The following is an 18104-nucleotide window of genomic DNA, read 5'->3' on the forward strand; positions in this document are numbered from 1 at the left end:
TTGTCACAGCAGCCTTTTACATGGGACGTTTCTGGTAACCCATGTCACGTTTCCCCCGGCCACTTCTGACTTCAGCTCTGGCTGCAGCGGACAGTTGGAGGAGAGTTTAGCTGATCCTACGCTTATCGTGTCTTGCCTCGAGTGCACACCTCGCACCTGTTTGCTTTTTGCCCTGGATTTCATACTGTCGGAGTCCTCTTAGTTCCAGCACAAGATTCACTTGCCTCTTACCTCGGGTGTGAGCACCCTCCTGCCTCAGGGCCTTTGCACTGGCTCTTCTTGCAGATATTCCCAACCATGCCTCTTCATTTCCTTCAGGACTCTTCTGAAAACACTTCCAGAGAGGCCTTCCTATGTAAAATAGCAACCTCCACTTCCCCTAGTGTTGCCTGGCCCCCTCTTTTTCATAGCACTAATCCCTAACCTCGTAAATTGTCTTTTTTATTTTTTGTATACTTTCCATTCCCCCCAACCTTCCCTCCTCAACTTGAATGTAATCTCCATGAGGACAAGGATTCAGGGACTTTATTGTTGTTGTTGTTGTTGTTGTTGTTGTTGTTGTTTCATTACAAAACCTAGAACAGTGCTTGGCAAGTAGTAAGTGCTCAATAAATATTTGTTGGATGAAATGAATAAATAAGACTGAAGACACACACAGGTAGGGATCAGGCTGTTGCTACCTTGAAGCCCCTGCTTCCGAGTCTGGTGGTAGGTGTGTTGGCAACTCTTGGCCGTGAGGGGCACTGGAGGCTGGCAGCAGGACACCTCTGCCCAGAATTCCTTCAATGCTTTGCCCTCTAAGGTTCCTAGTTGACAACTTCAGGGATGGGGGTGCTACGCTCTGAAATTTGTCTCAAGAATCAAATCTCGGGGCCCCTGAGTGGCTCAGTCGGTTAACCACCTGACTCTTGATCTCAGCTCAGGTCATGATCTCACAGTTCATGAGATGGAGTCCTTCGTCCGGCTCTGAGCTGACAGCGTGGAGCCTGCTTGGGATTCTCTCTTTCCCTCTCTCTCTCTGCCCTTCCCCACCTCTCTCTCTCAAAATAAATACATAAACTTAAAAAAAAAAAGAAAGTAAAAGAAAAATCTCTGTACGTTTGGTCCTCAATTCTGTGCAGAGGGTAGTGTCCCCTTCTGGTCCCTAAAGACCCTGGCCATCAGCAGCATCAAAGAGTGACCCCAGTCACCTCTGAGTGCTGGTCAACAGCTCAGCGGCCAACGAATCTGCTTGTGGCGGATGCTGGAGGTCCAGCCGGTGAGATGGTTAGGGTACCGGAGAGCAGCTGAGGGTGGCCTGGGGGACAGGCATGCTGTGGTCTGAGCCTTCCATCTCCCAGCTCTGTGAAGTCACCCCTAGCCCCTGCCACATGGCCCAGCCACCCATATCTGGGGTTAGGGACTAGGCCAGGCTCATTCACTTTTCCGGAGGGAGGCAGCCCGTTTGTCTTTACAGGCACCTGGATCCTCCCAGGAGGCAAGCTCCTGGGGGCACAGGAGCACAGCCCCCAGTGCACGTGGGAAGGAAGCCCCCTCCCCGATGGCTTTGCCTGAGCTCGCCCCCGCGCCCCCACCAGCTCCCCCAGGCTCCGGGGGCTCCGCAGGCAGTCGGATGCGGGAGCTGCTGCTCGGGACTGAAGAGGTTAACGTGCATCTGCCTCCGAATGTTAATGTGTCTAGGTGATGTCAGTGGGAGCCGGGGAAGGAGGGAGTGGGGAGAGAAGCGGGGCTAGGAGGCGGCAGAAGCTGCCAGACCGCCAGCAAGACCCCCTTCCGGACTGCAGGGCTCGTGCTCTGGGACGGGCGGGCGGCGCTGCCGCAGCCTGCGTGGGTGGACGGGCGAGCAGGCGACGGGCAGCGGCAGGATGGACCTAGAAGCCTCGCTGCTGCCCACCGGCCCTAATGCCAGCAACACCTCGGACGGCCCCGATAACCTCACCTTGGCGGGTGAGTAGTGTTGGAGGGGAGTCCTCCCTCCTCTGCGCTGGGGGTGGGGAGTGGGAAGGTTTCACCTCTGCGCTCAGGAACTGCTCAGGAAACTTTATTACAGTTCTAGAGGATCAGACCTGCAGTCTGCTTTGCCCGGAGGGGAAGGGGAGAAGGGGGCGGGGCAGGCAGCGGCAGAAGGGGGCCGGGGAGGAGGAGAATGAGAAGAGCGAAAAGGCACATTGGGAAGTGGCAGGGGATGGGGGCCAGTCCTGAGGGAGACAGGAGGAGATTCACCCGTGAGTTCCAAATGCTTTGCAGATAAAAATTCCAGGCTGGAAAAGCAAGCAAGAGAAGATAGAGGACAGTATGTGAGGAGACAGCCGGGTAGGCTCACTCATTTGCTGGTCCCCCTGTCTTTTTATTGAAACTGTGGTAGTGGGATCTGAAACATCCTTACTGACCCCTGGGAAAGGCCATGGGAAGGGATAACTCACCGAGCCACGAGAGGATTAACTTTGCTGGTGAATGAAGCTTCCTGACATTTCCAGAGCTGAGATGCCCTGAAATTCTAGCTCTGAGGAAGGAAAAAAGAGGAAAGGCTTGGTGGAGAAAAATCTCAAGCAGCTTAGGCTGCAACACACAGCTTTGGTCTCTGCTCACTTGGGAAGCCCAGGGTCAGAAGATACAGACCAAGGAAGTCCCTGATAGGCACCCAAGAGAAGAGAGGGCTGCGGGCCTGATGTGCAAAAACCTCTCTCCACAGGAGAGTGGCCCACAGATATGCCTAGGAATCAGCTCACAGCTTCCAACCAGTGATTTCTAAAATGAGATGATCAGGGCTGCAAATAGGAAAACACATGCATGCGCCCATGCATACTCTTGCTCGCCCGCATGCGCGCGCGCGCACACACACACACACACACACACACACACACACACTTTCATGTCCTTCTGGCTATTTTGATGAGGTTTCCTGGTAAAGCCTAGGGGCCCACAGAATAATTCTCTGCAGACAGCTGTGGTTCTTGAATCTGTGCCTTCTGAGACAATGCAGGAAGCAAAGGACCGGGTCCTTCAACTAACAGGTGGTGTGGGAGAATCTGGTAGGATTAGCCAGGGAACCGGTGGAGGAGGGCAAGGGAACAGGATTAGCAACGGCGTGGAGAGGGAGAATGTGGGGAGGGAGAACAGTAGGAAAGGATTCCAGATGAATGGCGAGCCCTGAGGGAACCGGAAAGAAGGTAAAGAGGTAAGCAAGCACATGATTGCTGGAGGCTAAGCACCCAGTAGGACATTAGCCCTTAGAGAGGAGTCCATGATAAATGGTCACAGCTCGCTCCTTTTGTCCCCAGGGTCACCTCCTCGCAGAGGGAGTGTCTCCTACATCAACATCATCATGCCTTCAGTGTTTGGCACCATCTGCCTCCTGGGCATCATCGGGAACTCCACAGTCATCTTCGCGGTGGTGAAGAAGTCCAAGCTGCACTGGTGCAGCAACGTGCCCGACATCTTCATCATCAACCTCTCGGTGGTGGACCTCCTCTTTCTCCTGGGCATGCCCTTCATGATCCACCAGCTCATGGGCAATGGAGTCTGGCACTTTGGAGAGACCATGTGCACACTCATCACGGCCATGGACGCCAACAGTCAGTTCACCAGCACCTACATCCTGACCGCCATGGCCATTGACCGCTACCTGGCCACCGTCCACCCTATCTCCTCCACCAAGTTCCGGAAGCCTTCTGTGGCCACCCTGGTGATCTGCCTCCTGTGGGCCCTCTCCTTCATCAGCATCACCCCCGTGTGGCTCTACGCTAGGCTTATCCCCTTCCCAGGGGGCACGGTGGGCTGTGGCATCCGCCTGCCCAACCCAGACACTGACCTGTACTGGTTCACCCTGTACCAGTTCTTCCTGGCCTTCGCCCTGCCCTTTGTGGTCATCACAGCTGCGTATGTGAGGATCCTGCAGCGCATGATGTCCTCCGTAGCTCCCGCCTCTCAGCGCAGCATCCGGCTGCGGACAAAGAGGGTGACTCGTACAGCCATCGCCATCTGCCTGGTCTTCTTTGTGTGCTGGGCCCCCTACTATGTGCTGCAGCTGACCCAGTTGTACATCAGCCGCCCGACACTCACCTTTGTGTACCTGTACAACGCAGCCATCAGCTTGGGCTATGCCAACAGCTGCCTCAATCCCTTTGTGTACATCGTGCTCTGTGAGACATTCCGCAAACGCTTGGTCCTGTCGGTGAAGCCTGCTGCCCAGGGGCGGCTTCGAGCCGTCAGCAATGTCCAGACAGCTGATGAGGAGAGGACAGAAAGCAAGGGCACCTGACGCTTCCCCTACAACCCTGGGCACCTCCAAGTCGGGACAGCACGGCGGACCATGATGGGGAGAGACGCTGAGAAGAACCCAAGACCCCTCTGGGAGAATGCGGGGAGGCTGGGTGGTGAGGGGTTGTTGCAACTAAAAACATTCCACGGGGTCCACAAATTGCCGGGGAGGCTGGCAGCCAGATTTTGGGGGCTTCAAGCATCAGACATCCCCTTAGGAGAGGAGGAAGAGACCTTTGGGTTGAATAGAAACTGAACAAGAAGAAAATTTTCATTCAAATGTTCAGTTGAGCCCTATATCTCTTGGCTCCCCAGTGTCTTTTTCTCAATTGCTGATTTATTTAAAACCTGGGAAGGCCAGGGTGTGAGCAGCGGGGCCCTGGGGAGGTTGGAAAGTGATGTGGCCTCAACGCTCCTTCCCATCTCTCCCTGGTGTGATGGAGGGCAGCCCTTCTCCCAAGCTGGCGGGTGATGAAACGAAGCATGCCATCTCTCTGCGTTCCAGCATCCTGTGTCGATTTGCCTGTATCTCTAGGGGATGCATGTTTATTTTGGGGCGGGGTAGGGTGGGGTGGGGTGGGGCTCTGAGCCCACAGGAGTAGGAGAGCCACTTATTGAGAATGACAAGGCTACCTTAGGTGGGTATGGGCAGAAGTCTTTAAAATTAAGAAAAATGGGGAAGAGCAAGGAGGCTTTTGCAGCTGTGGGGACGTTGTTGTCATGAGGCACATTTGTTAATCACCTGATCTGGAGTGAGTGTCCATCAGAGTCCTGCATGTGCAAGGGTCATTCTGATGCCTGGTGTGTTGGCATAATCTTTTTGCTCCAGCCCTTCCTCTCCAAAATAAAAAACGAATAAAGGAAAATCTCCACCCACATCTCTTTGGATGTTCCTGTATAATTGCTTGGGTTTGGGGGTGGGGGGGGTGGCAGCAAAGGAAAAGAGGGGTCACTTGGCTGCGGCATCTAGACCTTGGTCAGGCTGCATTTTAGAAAGTAGGAAGCAGGGGATCTAAACCCACAGGGAGGGATCCTCTAAACCCACAGGGAGGATTCAGCCACACAAACGGAATTGCTGTGAATTCATTAGATTGCTGCTCAGCTTGGGCTCAGGACTCATCTTCCTGTCTTCTGCTCAGTTGTCATCAGTCCTGGCCCCCGGGGCCCCAAGTCCCACCCGCCACCTCCCCCGCTGAGTCACCAGTCTCAAGGCTGGCTTCTGGGGCAGCCCGAGCCTGCCTCCTGCTGCTGCCAAGATGTGGTGTTGAGCAGGAAGATTACAGACGGGCCGCTGGGCGGCAGCCAAGCCTGCTGCTTCTCAGCTTCTTCTCCGGGAGGAGCTGGGAGCCAGGAGTCCGGGGCAAACTGCTCGGCAGATGTGGATGAGATGGGGACAACACATTGCGAGCTCCCAGCTTGTCCAGATGCATCTTTAAAGCGGGTGCCGCGGCACAGCCTCTTCTTGCTGGGTGTTTTTCACTGCACGGTTGCAGCAGGTATAGGCTGCCTAGCAAACTTCGGGTCCCGGGCAGCTCTTTTTGTCATCGTCATTAGCCGCAGTGTCTTGGGGCTTGCGTTCCACTCCACCTCGGTACCAGGGGGAGCCGAGAAGCTGACAGTTGTCCTTACTCGCTGACAGTGGGGGCTCTAGCTGCCACAGGTAAACTCCCAAGCTATTTCAGATTCACATCCAACAAAAGAAAAAAGATTCTTAGGGGAGCCTTGAGGCAGCTCCCACCCACCAGTTCCAGAAAAGGAGGTTTTCCTGCATCTGGTTTGCCTGTGAAAGGCTTCCTGGGGGTCTACCCCTCCCGCCCCCTCCAAAAAGGAATCTGGGAGGAGAAATAGGTGAGGTGGCCTCTCCCAGGAAATGCAAGTGACCCAGTCTACAGCTCACTGAGGTAGGCGGGCTGAGGAAGGCCCAGCAAGCCCTGGAGAGGGGACACCCCTTCCTTCAGCTCTCAACCCCTACTGAAAACTGATATTGAAGCAAAGTAGGTTGAAACAGAAAGTGAGTGGGTGGAAATGTAAACAGAAGGGAAGGGAGAGGATGGGGGAGAGTTGGAGAAGAGTTGGAGGAACACGGGCACACAGAGAGGAGGGGGGCAGGGAGATTATAATGGGGGAACCCTCGCCAACACATCCTTCCCCAGCCCAAACCTGCAGGTGACACCGGGTAAGAACAAGCGTGTGCAGGAAGAGGGGGTGGTGGCACTGGCAGGACGCTCTTCGTGACATGGTTAGTGGGAATGGTGGGCTGAGAGTAGGGCTTGAGGCTGGTCTGAGGAATGAGTGGGATTTTCCTTTCCTCCTCATTCAAGCTGGGGCTATGAACAGCCCAAACTTCAGGGAACTGGGGGGGCCACGGTGAGGTACAGAGAGAGTACCGGAAGTGGGTGAAGAAGACAAAACTGATCTCTTTGCTCTTTTTCCCCTTTCCACACCTAACAAATACCATCTCTCTCATTGGGCCCCATCACACCATCTCCCCAAACCGGGTGAGTGCCCTCTACGCTGCCCCCTCCTCTACTCCCCAGAAGATATTTCCTCTCCAACTGTGAGGATTAAGTCCCTAAAGTCCCCTGTGGTGGAAGGATTCTGCAGCAGGGGGACTTAGGATCTCACAGATGACGCAAGCCAAAATTGCAAGTGACTAAGTGACTGCAGGGAAACCCTTCTGCATATTCATACTCACTAAAGAAATACTGACAAGAACACCAAATAAAGGGACTAGCAATGATATTTTTATTTCCTGTATTATCAGTTTTATTTGATTTTTAATTTTTTTAATAAATTTTTTTAAAGTTTATTTACTTATTTTGAGAGAGACAGAGACAGTGCAAGTGGGGGAGGGGCAGAGAGGAGAGGGGAGGGGAGGAGAGAATCCCAAGCAGGCTCCATGCTGCCGGCCCAGAGCCTGACGTGGGGCTAGAACCCACAAAACTGTGAGGTCGTGACCTGAACCGAAACCGAGAGTTGGACGATCAATTGACTGAGCCACCCCGGCATCCCCTTTTTAAAAATGTTTTTTTAATTAATTAATTAATTAGAGAGAGAGTGAGCAAGCAGGAGAGGGGCAGAGAGAGAGGGAGGGAGAGAATCCCAAGCAAGCTCTGCACTGTCAGCACAGAGCCCAAAGCGGGGCTCAAACTCCCTAACCGTGAGATCGTGACCTGAGCGGAAACCAAGAACTAAACACTTAACCAACTGAGCCACCAGGCACCCCATTTATTTATTTTAACGTTTATTTATCTATTTTGAGAGAGAGAGAGAGAGCACATGCAAGTGATTAGGGCAGAGGCAGAGAGAGATGGAGGGGGAGGATCCCAAGGAGTCTCCTTTCTGACAGTGCAGAAGCCCAATGTGGGGCTTGATCCCAACACCTGGAGATCATGACCTGAGCTGAAATCAAGAGTCGGATGCTTAACCGACTTAGTCACCCAGGTGCCCCTCATCTTGACTGCTTTTGAATGTACAGTTCAGTTGTTATGTATATTTTACCACAATAAGAAACAAAATAGGGGCGCCTGCATGGCTCAGTTGTTAAGTGTCCAACTCTTGATTTCAGCTCAGGTCATGATGTCACAGTCATGAGATCGAGCCGCGCGTTTAGCTCTGCACTGGGCATGGAGCCTGCTTAAGATTCTCTCTCCACCTCCCTCTGCCCCTATCCCCTGCTCATTCTCTCTCTCTCTCTCTCTCAAAAAAAAAAAAAAAAAAAAGTCAAGATGGTACGTTTTAATTATGTGTATTTTACCACAAAAAATATATAATACATACATATTTTCTGTATATATTAACCACATTCAAGTGTAAAATTCAGTGACATTAAATAATTCACATTATTGTGCAACTACCACCACTACTCATCTCCAAAATTTTTTGGTCTTCCCATACTGAAACTCTATACCCATCAAACACCAACTCCCCATTCTCCTTCCCCACAGCTCCTGGCAACCACCATTCTATTTTCTGTCCATGATTTTGACTACTCTATGTACTTCATATAAGTAGAATTATACAATGTTTGTCCTTTTGTGTCTGGCTTATTTCAATTACTATAATGCCTTGAAGGTTCATCCAGTTTATAGCATGTATCAAAATAGTTCCTTTTCAAAGTTGAATAACATTTCATTGTATGTATTTACCACCTTTCATTTATCCATTCATCTGTCAATGGGCATTTAGCCTGTTTCTACCTTTTGGCTATTGTGAATAATGCTGCTATGAACATGGGTGTACAAACATCTGTTTGAGATCCTGCTTTCAATTTTTTTGTGTGTTTATAGCCAAAAGTGAAATTGCTGAATCATATGGCAATTCTATGTTTAACTTTTTGAGGAACTGCCATACTTTTTCCACAGTGGCTGTGCCATTTTACTTTCCTTCTGGCAATGCTCAAGGGTTCCAATTTCTCTACATCCTTGCCAACAATAGTTCGTTCTTTCTTTCTTTCTTTCTTTCTTTCTTTCTTTCTTTCTTTCTTTCTCCCTCTTCTCTCTCTTAACTAATAGCTATCCTAATGAGTATAAAGTGGTCTTACTGTGGTTTTGAATTGCACCTCCCTATTGATAAATGATGTTGAACATCTTTTCATGTGCTTATTGACTATTTGTATATCTTTTTTGGAGAAATGTCTGTTCAAGCCCTTTGCCCATTTTTAAAATTGGGTTCTTTTTTATTGTTAGCAATAATATTATACTCAACCTCAATAAGGCAGGTTCTTAATGCCTTATTACTAAGAAAAAAAACCATTATTTTAGCTAGGCTATTTCTCCTTGCTATTCAATGAGTTTACTTGTCTCTGCCCACCCGCCTCCCTCCTCCCCGGCCTTGAACATTCGGATGGAAAACCACAAAGCCTCCAAAACCTCCTCCTCCCTCCTGACTTATGACGTGCAAGAGTCAAACTGATCCAGTAGCTTCAGGTGAAGAGGTCAGAGAAAGCAAGGCAGCATCACATCTTGGAAGAGGTTTGGCGAGGCCAGGCTAAACGTAATTATACAATTAGCGATGACTTACTAATTATACCTAAATTTTGAGATTGTGGAAATGGGGGTGGTGGTCATGGCGATGGGGAAGGGGAGGGAATTCCTCTTTGAGGCGGGATTCCTGTTGAACAGCGATGGGCAACCTACTGTGAGTACCCCAGCCTCATGTCTAACTCTCAAAGGATAACCAAGGGAAGAACCTTCTAGAAGGTCGGGGTGGAATAAAGAAGCCATTCACTTAATTATCTGCTAAGCTATCTCCTCCATTAGTGATGGGTAGTGGTGGTCTCAGGTGACACAGAAAGGCGACATCCTTTGTTAAAAGAAAAATAAAAAGAGTAGCTTCTGTTTCTTTTTAAGGTCATTCTTCTGCCAAGTGCTATGCTAAATACTATATTTACTTAATAACTCATTTAATCCCCCCACAAGCCTTTTGTGGGAGGGAGAACTTTATGCCCATTTTAGAGACGGGTCAGTTGTGACTTAGGCTAAATGACTTGCCCAAGGTCACAGAGTTAGTGGCAGTGCCAAGATTCAAATTCAAATATGCTTGATTCTGAAGTCCACATACTGTATTATCTCTTCTCAAATCATATGCTTTTCCTCAAATTGGCCCGAGTCTCATCTCCACCGACCTCCAATAACTGCACCCTGGGTCTCACATCTCTCTGCCTTGTACACCCCTGAGCTGAAGAACCCCTTCTCCTCTCCCAGGTGCAATTCTTGCTTGCCCTCTGAGATGAACTGCATCCCCCAAAAGGAGACACGCTGAAGTGTTACCTCCCAATACCTCAGAATGTGACCTTATTTGGAAATAGGGTCTTACGGATTTACCCAAATCCAGATGAGGGTCCTAATCTAATCAGCGTGGGTCCTAATCCAATATGATTGGTGTCCTTATGAAAAAAGGGAATTTGGACATGAACAGACACACACTCAGGGAAGATCATGTGAAGACATGGGGAGAATGCCATGGAAGATGGCAGATTAGAGTGATCCATCTAGAAGCCAAGGAATGCCTGAGGCAACTAGCAGCTGGGAGACAGTCCTGTGACAGACCCTTCTCTAGCATCTTCAGAGAGACCACCTCTCTGGTCCTGCCCACCCCCTGACTTCACATTTCACAAATTCTGTTGTTTTAAGCCACCCACTTTGTGGTACTTTGTTATGTATAGCAGCATCAGGAAACTAATGTACCCCCCACGTCTCATCTCTGATGTGTTCTCATCTGGAAGGACAAGGGCCTCCCCTCCTGAGGTTTAATTGCTTTCCCTTCTGGATTCCCAGAGCTCTGCATAAGCACCCCACTCCCCCTCAGTTACCACCTTGCTGAAGGGCTCTTTAGTGCATTTGCCTCCTCCAGTGAGTGAGCTGCCCAGGCCGGGATTATTCACTTTTGCTTCTCAGCCTCTCTCACAGGACCCCCAGCACAAAAGCTCAAGCACATACATCATCCACATGAAACATCATGGAATCATGCGGTTGGGAGGCCGGCACTGGTCTTCTAGTCCAGCCCATCATAAACAGACTTGTCCAGGAGGCTACAGAGAAGGCCCAAAGGCTGTAGACTGACTCACAAATTGGCCAAAGCAAACCAGGTTTTCATCCCCCTGCCATTTCTACTTCTATGGCCCCCTTTCAGGCTCTGTCTCTTCAGAAATACTGCGCCTCCCTTTCTCCCCACAAGGGCCGTGCAGGTAAATCCCACGACTTGCTAGCACTTAGTAGGCGGTGGCCTTGACAAGTGACTTCCTCCCTTGGGCCCATTTCCTTATCTGTAAAATGGGGAGAACAACACCTGGGCGGTGGGCTGTTGGGGTGATTAAAGGAAATGTCACATATGCACCCTGAGGGATTCCCAGGTTCACCTTCACCTGAACTTAACATCTCTGTCCTGGGGTGGGGGGGGGTTGCAGGCAGGCCGGTGCCTCCTCAAACATTTCTGCCAGTGGTTGTGTATCACCAGCCACCGCTGGCTCAGACCCTCCCCTGCCTGGCTCTCTGCAGGTGGCTTCACCCTGAGGCAGCCAGGGCTAGCCCAAGCCTGGGACAGCGGGACTCAGAGACTGTCAAAGCAGGGAAGGAGGGGAGGGCCCAGAATCCAAGGACTGAGGTGGCCAGCAGGTCTCAGGATTCCTGCAGTCTGTCTGTGACACCAGGTCACAGGGAGTCACTTCTGCCCCCTCTTCACGGGCTGGGACTGTTGCCCTGTTACTGAGCCATGGACACTGGACCTGGACCCTTTCCCCGTCTCCTTCTTCCTCCTTGCTTTAAGGCCTCCAATCTCTTCTTCCCTAGCCTGCTCAAAGAAAACCCACAATCCAAGGTAAAATGCAAAATTGTTCCTGCCAAAGAAGATATACCCTTTTACTCTATTATGCAGAACAATGTATTTAAGTCTCTGTATCTCAACCTATCTCATTGCTGACAGGGGAAGAAGAGACACTTGATCTTTGCAAACCCCGCCTCCTAACCACACAAAGTGCTTCTCACAGTAAACTGTCAGTAACTTTTCTTTTTTTTCCTTTTTTAAATATTTATTTTATTTTGGGAACTCGCAAAAAGGGGAGGAGCAGAGAGGGGGGTGCAGAGGATCCAAAGTGGGCTCTGCACTGACAGGCTGACAGCAGTGAGCCCAACGTGGGGCTCAAACTCAAGAACTGTGAGACCAGGACCTGAGCCAAAGTCGGATGCTCAACCAACTGAGCCGCCCAGGTGCCCCAGTAATTTTTCGAAGGAGAGTTTTCCGTCCATGATCCTTAGAGCAGAAGTCTATGTTTGGCTGCCTAAGATGCTGCATCTGACCTATAGATGTGAATTTTTGGGTTTTGCTTTGTTAAGATAAAAGAGTTTGCGAGTTAGTTGCCAACTTTTAAATTCCTAGATTTACTTAAAAATCTGAATGACCTAGCTTCTCTTAAAATATCGGAAGGTCTGGCGATGGGGCCTGCCTTCTCCCAGGCCAACAATCTGCTGGATTCGAGAGAGACCATCCCCTTTAACAGGCAGGCACGCTACAGTTTGCCACAGTCCCCACTCTTCCTTATTGTTTCCTTGACTCTGCTAGTTTCATTTATCTAAGTCACTTGCCTGTACCCTCTAGACATTTGATTTCATAGCCTAGCCCTGGGCCCAGCTCATATAGGGTATTGTGAACCATACCAATGATTTTATTTTTATTTTTATTTATTTTGTTTGTTTGTTTATAGCTCCATGCCCAAGGTGGGGTTTGAACTCGCAACCCCAAGATGAAGAGTCGCCTGCTCCACCAAATGAGTCAGCCAGGTGCCCAGTGATTCTGGATTTTATACCAAATCTAAGCGAAACCATCAAAAGGCTTTAAGCATGTGAATGATATGCTTATGTTTGTATCTGAAAGTCATCATCCTGCGTTCTGTGTAGACAGTGGATTAGGAGCGGGTAGAGAATAAAAGCAAAGGGCCAGTCTACAGTAGTAACTCTGGCAAGGAGTGGCCTGCATTGGGTGGTGGCCGTGGAGACGGAGAGAGGTGGACACATGCGAGACACATTTGTGAAGAAGAAGCCATGGGGCCTGGGATGAGCTGGATGTGGAGGGTGGAGAATGAGTTGATGGAATGTGTAACTGGGGGGGGATAGGGCTTCCGTTTATGGAAACGGGGGACCCGAAAGGGGTGCAAATTTATGGGAGGACATCCTAAGTCCCGTATGGGGTTTGTTCATATGTGAGACGCTCAAGTATCCCATTGATTTCAGAAGAGCCAGGCTGGGAATACAAAGTCGAGGGCCACTGGCCCACAGATGGATGAGATGGCCTAAGGGGAGAGTAAGTGCAGAGTCAGATAAGAAGAGGCTTAGGCCTCGGGGCGCCTGAGTAGCTCAGTCAGTTGAGCGTCAGACTTTCGCTCAGGTCATGATCTCACAGTTCTTGGTTTCCAACCCCACATCAGGCTCTGTGCTGACAGCTCGGAGCCTGGAGCCTGCTTCAGATTCTGTGTCTCCCTCTCTCTCTGCCCCTCCCCTGCTCACGCTCTCTCAAAAATAAATAGGGGCGCCCGGGTGGCTCAGTCGGTTAAGCATCCGACTTCGGCTCGGGTGATGATCTCGCGGTCCGTGGGTTCGAGCCCCGCGTCGGGCTCTGTGCTGACAGCTCAGAGCCTGGAGCCTGTTTCAGATTCTGTGTCTCCCTCTCTCGCTGCCCCTCCCCTGTTCATGCTCTGTCTCAAAAATAAATAAACGTTAAAAAAAAAAATTAAAAAAAAAAAATAAATAAACATTAAAAAAAAAACAAAAAAAAAAAAGAAGAGGCTTGGCCTGAGTCCTGGGAAATTCCCATGCAGAGGCTGAACTGAGGAGGAACAGACAGGCCAGTGAACACATCTGTAAAGGAAGAGTCACAGGGGTAGTAGGAACACCGAGGAAGTGTGGCATCATCGAAGCAAGAACGGAGTAGTTTAAGGAGGAGGAGTCAGCTGGAGCAAAGCTGCCTAGGAGGTCAGGTCAATGAGGCATGAAAGGGTCCATTGGATTTAAGATCACGGTGGTCACTGAAGACCACAGCTCACTGGGGCTGGGGAGTGATGGCTTCCTTTCAGAAGAAGCAAATGCTCCCTAGTTTGTCACAGCCCCACCACTCCTTCCCATCTAACACTTGGTCCAGAGTCACATTTATTTTGTCCGGTTCCTGGAAGCATTTATACATCTCACCCTTGCCCTGCAGCAGCAAGCCCTATTTTGCAGCATAATTTTAAAACAGCGATTTTTCTTTCTCCTAACATAAAAAGCACTTAACATTAGGCCTAGCACTTCATAAATGTTAGTGGTTAATTATCTCACTTTTTCCTGTCCTGTTCTCCATAAACCTCCACGGGATGCTCCAGACTCTTTTCTTCTCTGGTTGATTGCAAATAACTTAAAGGCTCTGCCCCAGGGGCGCCTGGGTGGCTCAGCTGGTTAAGCATCTGACTTCAGCTCAGGTCAAGATCTCATGGTCTGTGAGTTCAAGTCCTGTGTTGGGCTCTGTGCTGACAGCTCGGAGGCTGAAGCCTGCTTCAGATTCTGTGTCTCCCTCTCTCTCTGCCCCTCCCCAACTTGCACTCTGTCCCTCACTCTCTCTCTCTCTCTCTTTCAAAAATAAACATTAAAAAACAAAACAAAAAACCCTCTGCTCCTGCCCTATGGGGTTTCCTCCATCTGATTTGACCTTTCATCCCCTGTGCCTACTTGAATCCTACCCACCCTTCTGTTCCAGCTCGGTTTCCTGCTTCTCTGTACAGCCTTCCCAGCCCTCACTAGTCTCCAGTGAGTGAATCATTCTCCGGACTCATAAAACTTCCTAGCTATGCCACTTAAGTGATTAATCTTGCTCTGACATGTGACTTGGATGGTTATCTACTTGAATTATTGCCTTGTCTCTCCAACTTAATTGTAAACTGTGGTCAGGGAGGTATATTTCTATACATCCCAGCAATTTTTACACATCGTCTTGCACACAGTAGGTCCCAACATAATGGCTGATTGATAACTTAATCACACCTTCCTAGAAGTGGACACCTATTGTTTTGTCTGACAGATCCATCTTCCTTTTCTGGAAAATGTCTACTGTCCCTCTGCCTCCCCCCTCCCCCCTCATGGTGACAAAAGAAGCATGATGTCTTTACTGGGGAACACCTGCCACCTCAACCCTCTTCCCTGCCCATTCACTCCTCTCTGAGGCCCTGACAGGAACATACAAAGATGTCTCACCAAGTTCCTGGCAGAAAGCAGCAGTCACGGCCAACACTTATTGAATGTGTGTCAGGGACGGTTTCACATGCTGTACAAACGTTTTGTTCAGGCTCAATAAACCCATACAAGATCCCTACGAGGTAGATAATACCATTCTCCCCATTTTACAGATGAGGAGACTGAGGCAGACCTCCCATCTTTCCCATGTCTCCTGTGTGGAAGCTAGACTTCTCACACTCTGAGCTCTCTATTTCTTCCCTCGCCACTGAAACTCCACTTTATTCTCCTCCCGCCTCCTCCACAGCACAGTCCAGGCGTTTCCTATCATCACGCCTTTTGTTGTACCAATCTCTTTGCCTGGGAACACTGTTCCCCCCCTTTTTTGCCCAAGTAACTCCTGACAAAGGTCAGGTGGTGCCTCTTTCAGGAAGCCCTCCTTGAATAGCCTCCTCCCTCCTAGATGGGAGAACGGCTGTCATCTCTCCACCGTGCCCTGGGTGACCCTCCAGGATTATACTCACTACGTTGCAATTCCCTAGTCTGTTGACTTATCTGTGCCTCCATAGACTCTGGGCTCCACGACAACATGGAGACCAGGGTCCAGCACTGGGCCTGATACAAAGTCAGCAGAGTGAAAGCAGAAACAGCGGTTCTCCCCAAATCCATGGTGTCGCGGTTAACGCTCCTGTGCCAGCCTCACAGAACTGTGGAGGAGCGAGAGCCCCAGAGAGCTTCAGTTCAACGAGTTGAACGCCTACCGCGTGCAGTCACGGTGGCAGAGTAAGACGGGCACTAACAAGTTCTGGCGAGGATGTGGAGAAATCAGAACCCTCAAACACTACTCGCGGGGATGTAACAGGTGCAGCCACTGTGGAAAGCAGTGTGGCGGTTCTTCAAAAGGTTAATTAAGCACAGGGCCGCCTGGGTGGCTCAGTCGGTTCAGCTTCCGTCTTCAGCTCAGGTTATGATCTCACCGTTGGTCGGTTCGAGCCCTGCGTCGGGCTCTGGGCTGACGGCTCTGAGCCTGGAGCCTGCTTCGGATTCTGTGTCTCCCTTTCTCTCTGCCCCTCCCCTGCTCGCACTCTGTCTCTCTCTCCCTCTCTCCAAAATAAATAAACATTAAAAAAAGGTGGGGGTGGCACCAGGGTGGCTCAGTCGGTTGAGCGTCTGACCTCAGCCCAGGTCATGATCTCGTGGTTCACGAGTTTGAGCCCCGTGTCGGGCTCTGTGCTGACAGCTCAGAGCCCGGAACCTGCTGCACATTCTGTGTCTCTCTCTCTCTCTGCCCCTCCTCTGTTCACGTTCTGTCTCTCTCTTTCTCAAAATAAATAAAAACATTAGACAATTTTTTTAAAAAAAAGGTTAAACACAGAGTTAGCGTATGACCCATCAATTCTGCTGCTGGATGTACACTCAAAAGAAATAAAAACATACATCCACACAAAAACCTGTACACAAATGTTCATAGCAACATTCTTCGTAATAGCCAAAAGGTAAAAGCAACCCAAATGTCAATTAACTGATTACTGGATGAACAAAATGTGGCAAATCCATGCAGTGGAATAATATTAGGCCACAGAAAGAATGAAAAAGAAACCACACATGTTACATCGTGGATCAACTTGGAAACACTCTGCTACACAAAAGAGTCCAGTCACGAAAGACCACATGTTGTATGATTCCATTCATATGAAATGTCTGAGAATTGGCAAATCCATAGAGATGGAAAATAGATAGTGGTTGCCATCTTTGGGGAGAGGATGATAGAAATGTTCTAGAATTAGACAGCAGTGGCAATTGCACAACCTTGTGAATCTACTAAAAACCACTGAATTGTACACTGTAAAAGGGTAACTCTTATGGTATGTGAATTATATCTCAATTTTAAGAAAAGTGTCAGAGTATGCAAAGCTGAGGGAGGTGGAGACTAGGGGAGGTGATGAGGAGAACAGGACAGTAATAATAATAATGGCTAATAGTTATCAAGTGCTGGGTATGGGATACACACGAGGCTAAATATTTACCATAAATAAATTATCCTACTAAATCCTCACAGCAACTCTGTGAGGTAGGTTCTATCATTACTCCCATTTTATAGATGAGGAAATTAAAGCCCTGGAGAGGTTCAGCGGCTGATCCAAGCCATAACCATAAAGCTGCACCACATTGGAATACTGCCTCATGCACGTGACCATCCACAAGACAGAATTAAGTCCCCGAATAAAAGTAGAAGGTGATGGAGGAGGCTGAAGAAGTCTTCACATCTCACTGGAGGTTTGGGGCATTTGAAAAAGATTTTGGAGAGCAGATAGGACTGTGATAAGCAAAGATGGAGAAGAACAAGTTTCAGAAAGGTGGAAAAAACTTGAACAAATATGTAGAGTTGAGAAAGCTTGAGTGTATTTATCTTTTAAACTTTTTTAAAAAGTTTATTTATTTATTTATTTATTTTTATTTTTTTAACGTTTATTTATTTTTTTGGGACAGAGAAAGACAGAGCATGAACGGGGGAGAGGCAGAGAGAGAGGGAGACACAGAACCGGAAGCAGGCTCCAGGCTCTGAGCCATCAGCCCAGAGCCTGACGCCGGGCTCGAACTCACGCTCTGCGAGATCGTGACCTGAGCTGAAGCTGGACGCTTAACCGACTGAGCCACCTAGGCGCCCCTGTTTATTTATTAATGTTTATTTACTTCTGAGAGAGAGGGAGAGCACAAGCAGGGGAGGGACAGAATGGGGGGTGGGAGGGCAGAGGATCAAAAGCAAGTTCCATGCTGTCAGCACAGAGCCTGATGTGAGGCTTGAACTTGTGAACCTCGAGATCATGAACTGAAGTCAGATGCTTAACTGACTGAGCCACCCAGGCGCCCCATAAAGTTTATTTATTTATTTTTGAGAGACAGAAAGAGAGAGAGAGCAAGAGAAAGAGAGAATGAACAAGGGGGAGAGAGAAAAGGAGAGAGAGGATCCCCATGCAGGCTCCACACTGTCAGCGTGGAGCCCAAAGTGGGGATCGAGCTCACCTGATGAGGGGCTCAAACTCATGAACCATGAAATCATGACCTGAGCTGAAGCAGGATGCTTAACTGACTGAGCCACCCAGGCACCCCAGTTTGAATGTATTTAAAGGACTCTGCCTAACATTATCG

At 49.4% G+C, this 18104-nt stretch overlaps 1 protein-coding gene across 1 annotated transcript; it reads left to right on the plus strand.

The window, feature by feature from the left end:
* Positions 1 to 1850: 1850 nt before the first annotated feature.
* On the plus strand, positions 1851 to 4261 carry MCHR1 (melanin concentrating hormone receptor 1). Its single transcript, XM_007079431.3, has 2 exons — positions 1851 to 1947; positions 3282 to 4261. Exons 1-2 carry the CDS (start codon positions 1866 to 1868, stop codon positions 4259 to 4261), a joined length of 1062 nt encoding a protein of 353 aa, XP_007079493.1. The 5' UTR covers positions 1851 to 1865.
* The last annotated feature ends 13843 nt before the right edge of the window (positions 4262 to 18104 follow it).

This window comes from Panthera tigris, chromosome B4, assembly GCF_018350195.1.
Source record: "Panthera tigris isolate Pti1 chromosome B4, P.tigris_Pti1_mat1.1, whole genome shotgun sequence".
NCBI lineage: Eukaryota > Metazoa > Chordata > Mammalia > Carnivora > Felidae > Panthera > Panthera tigris.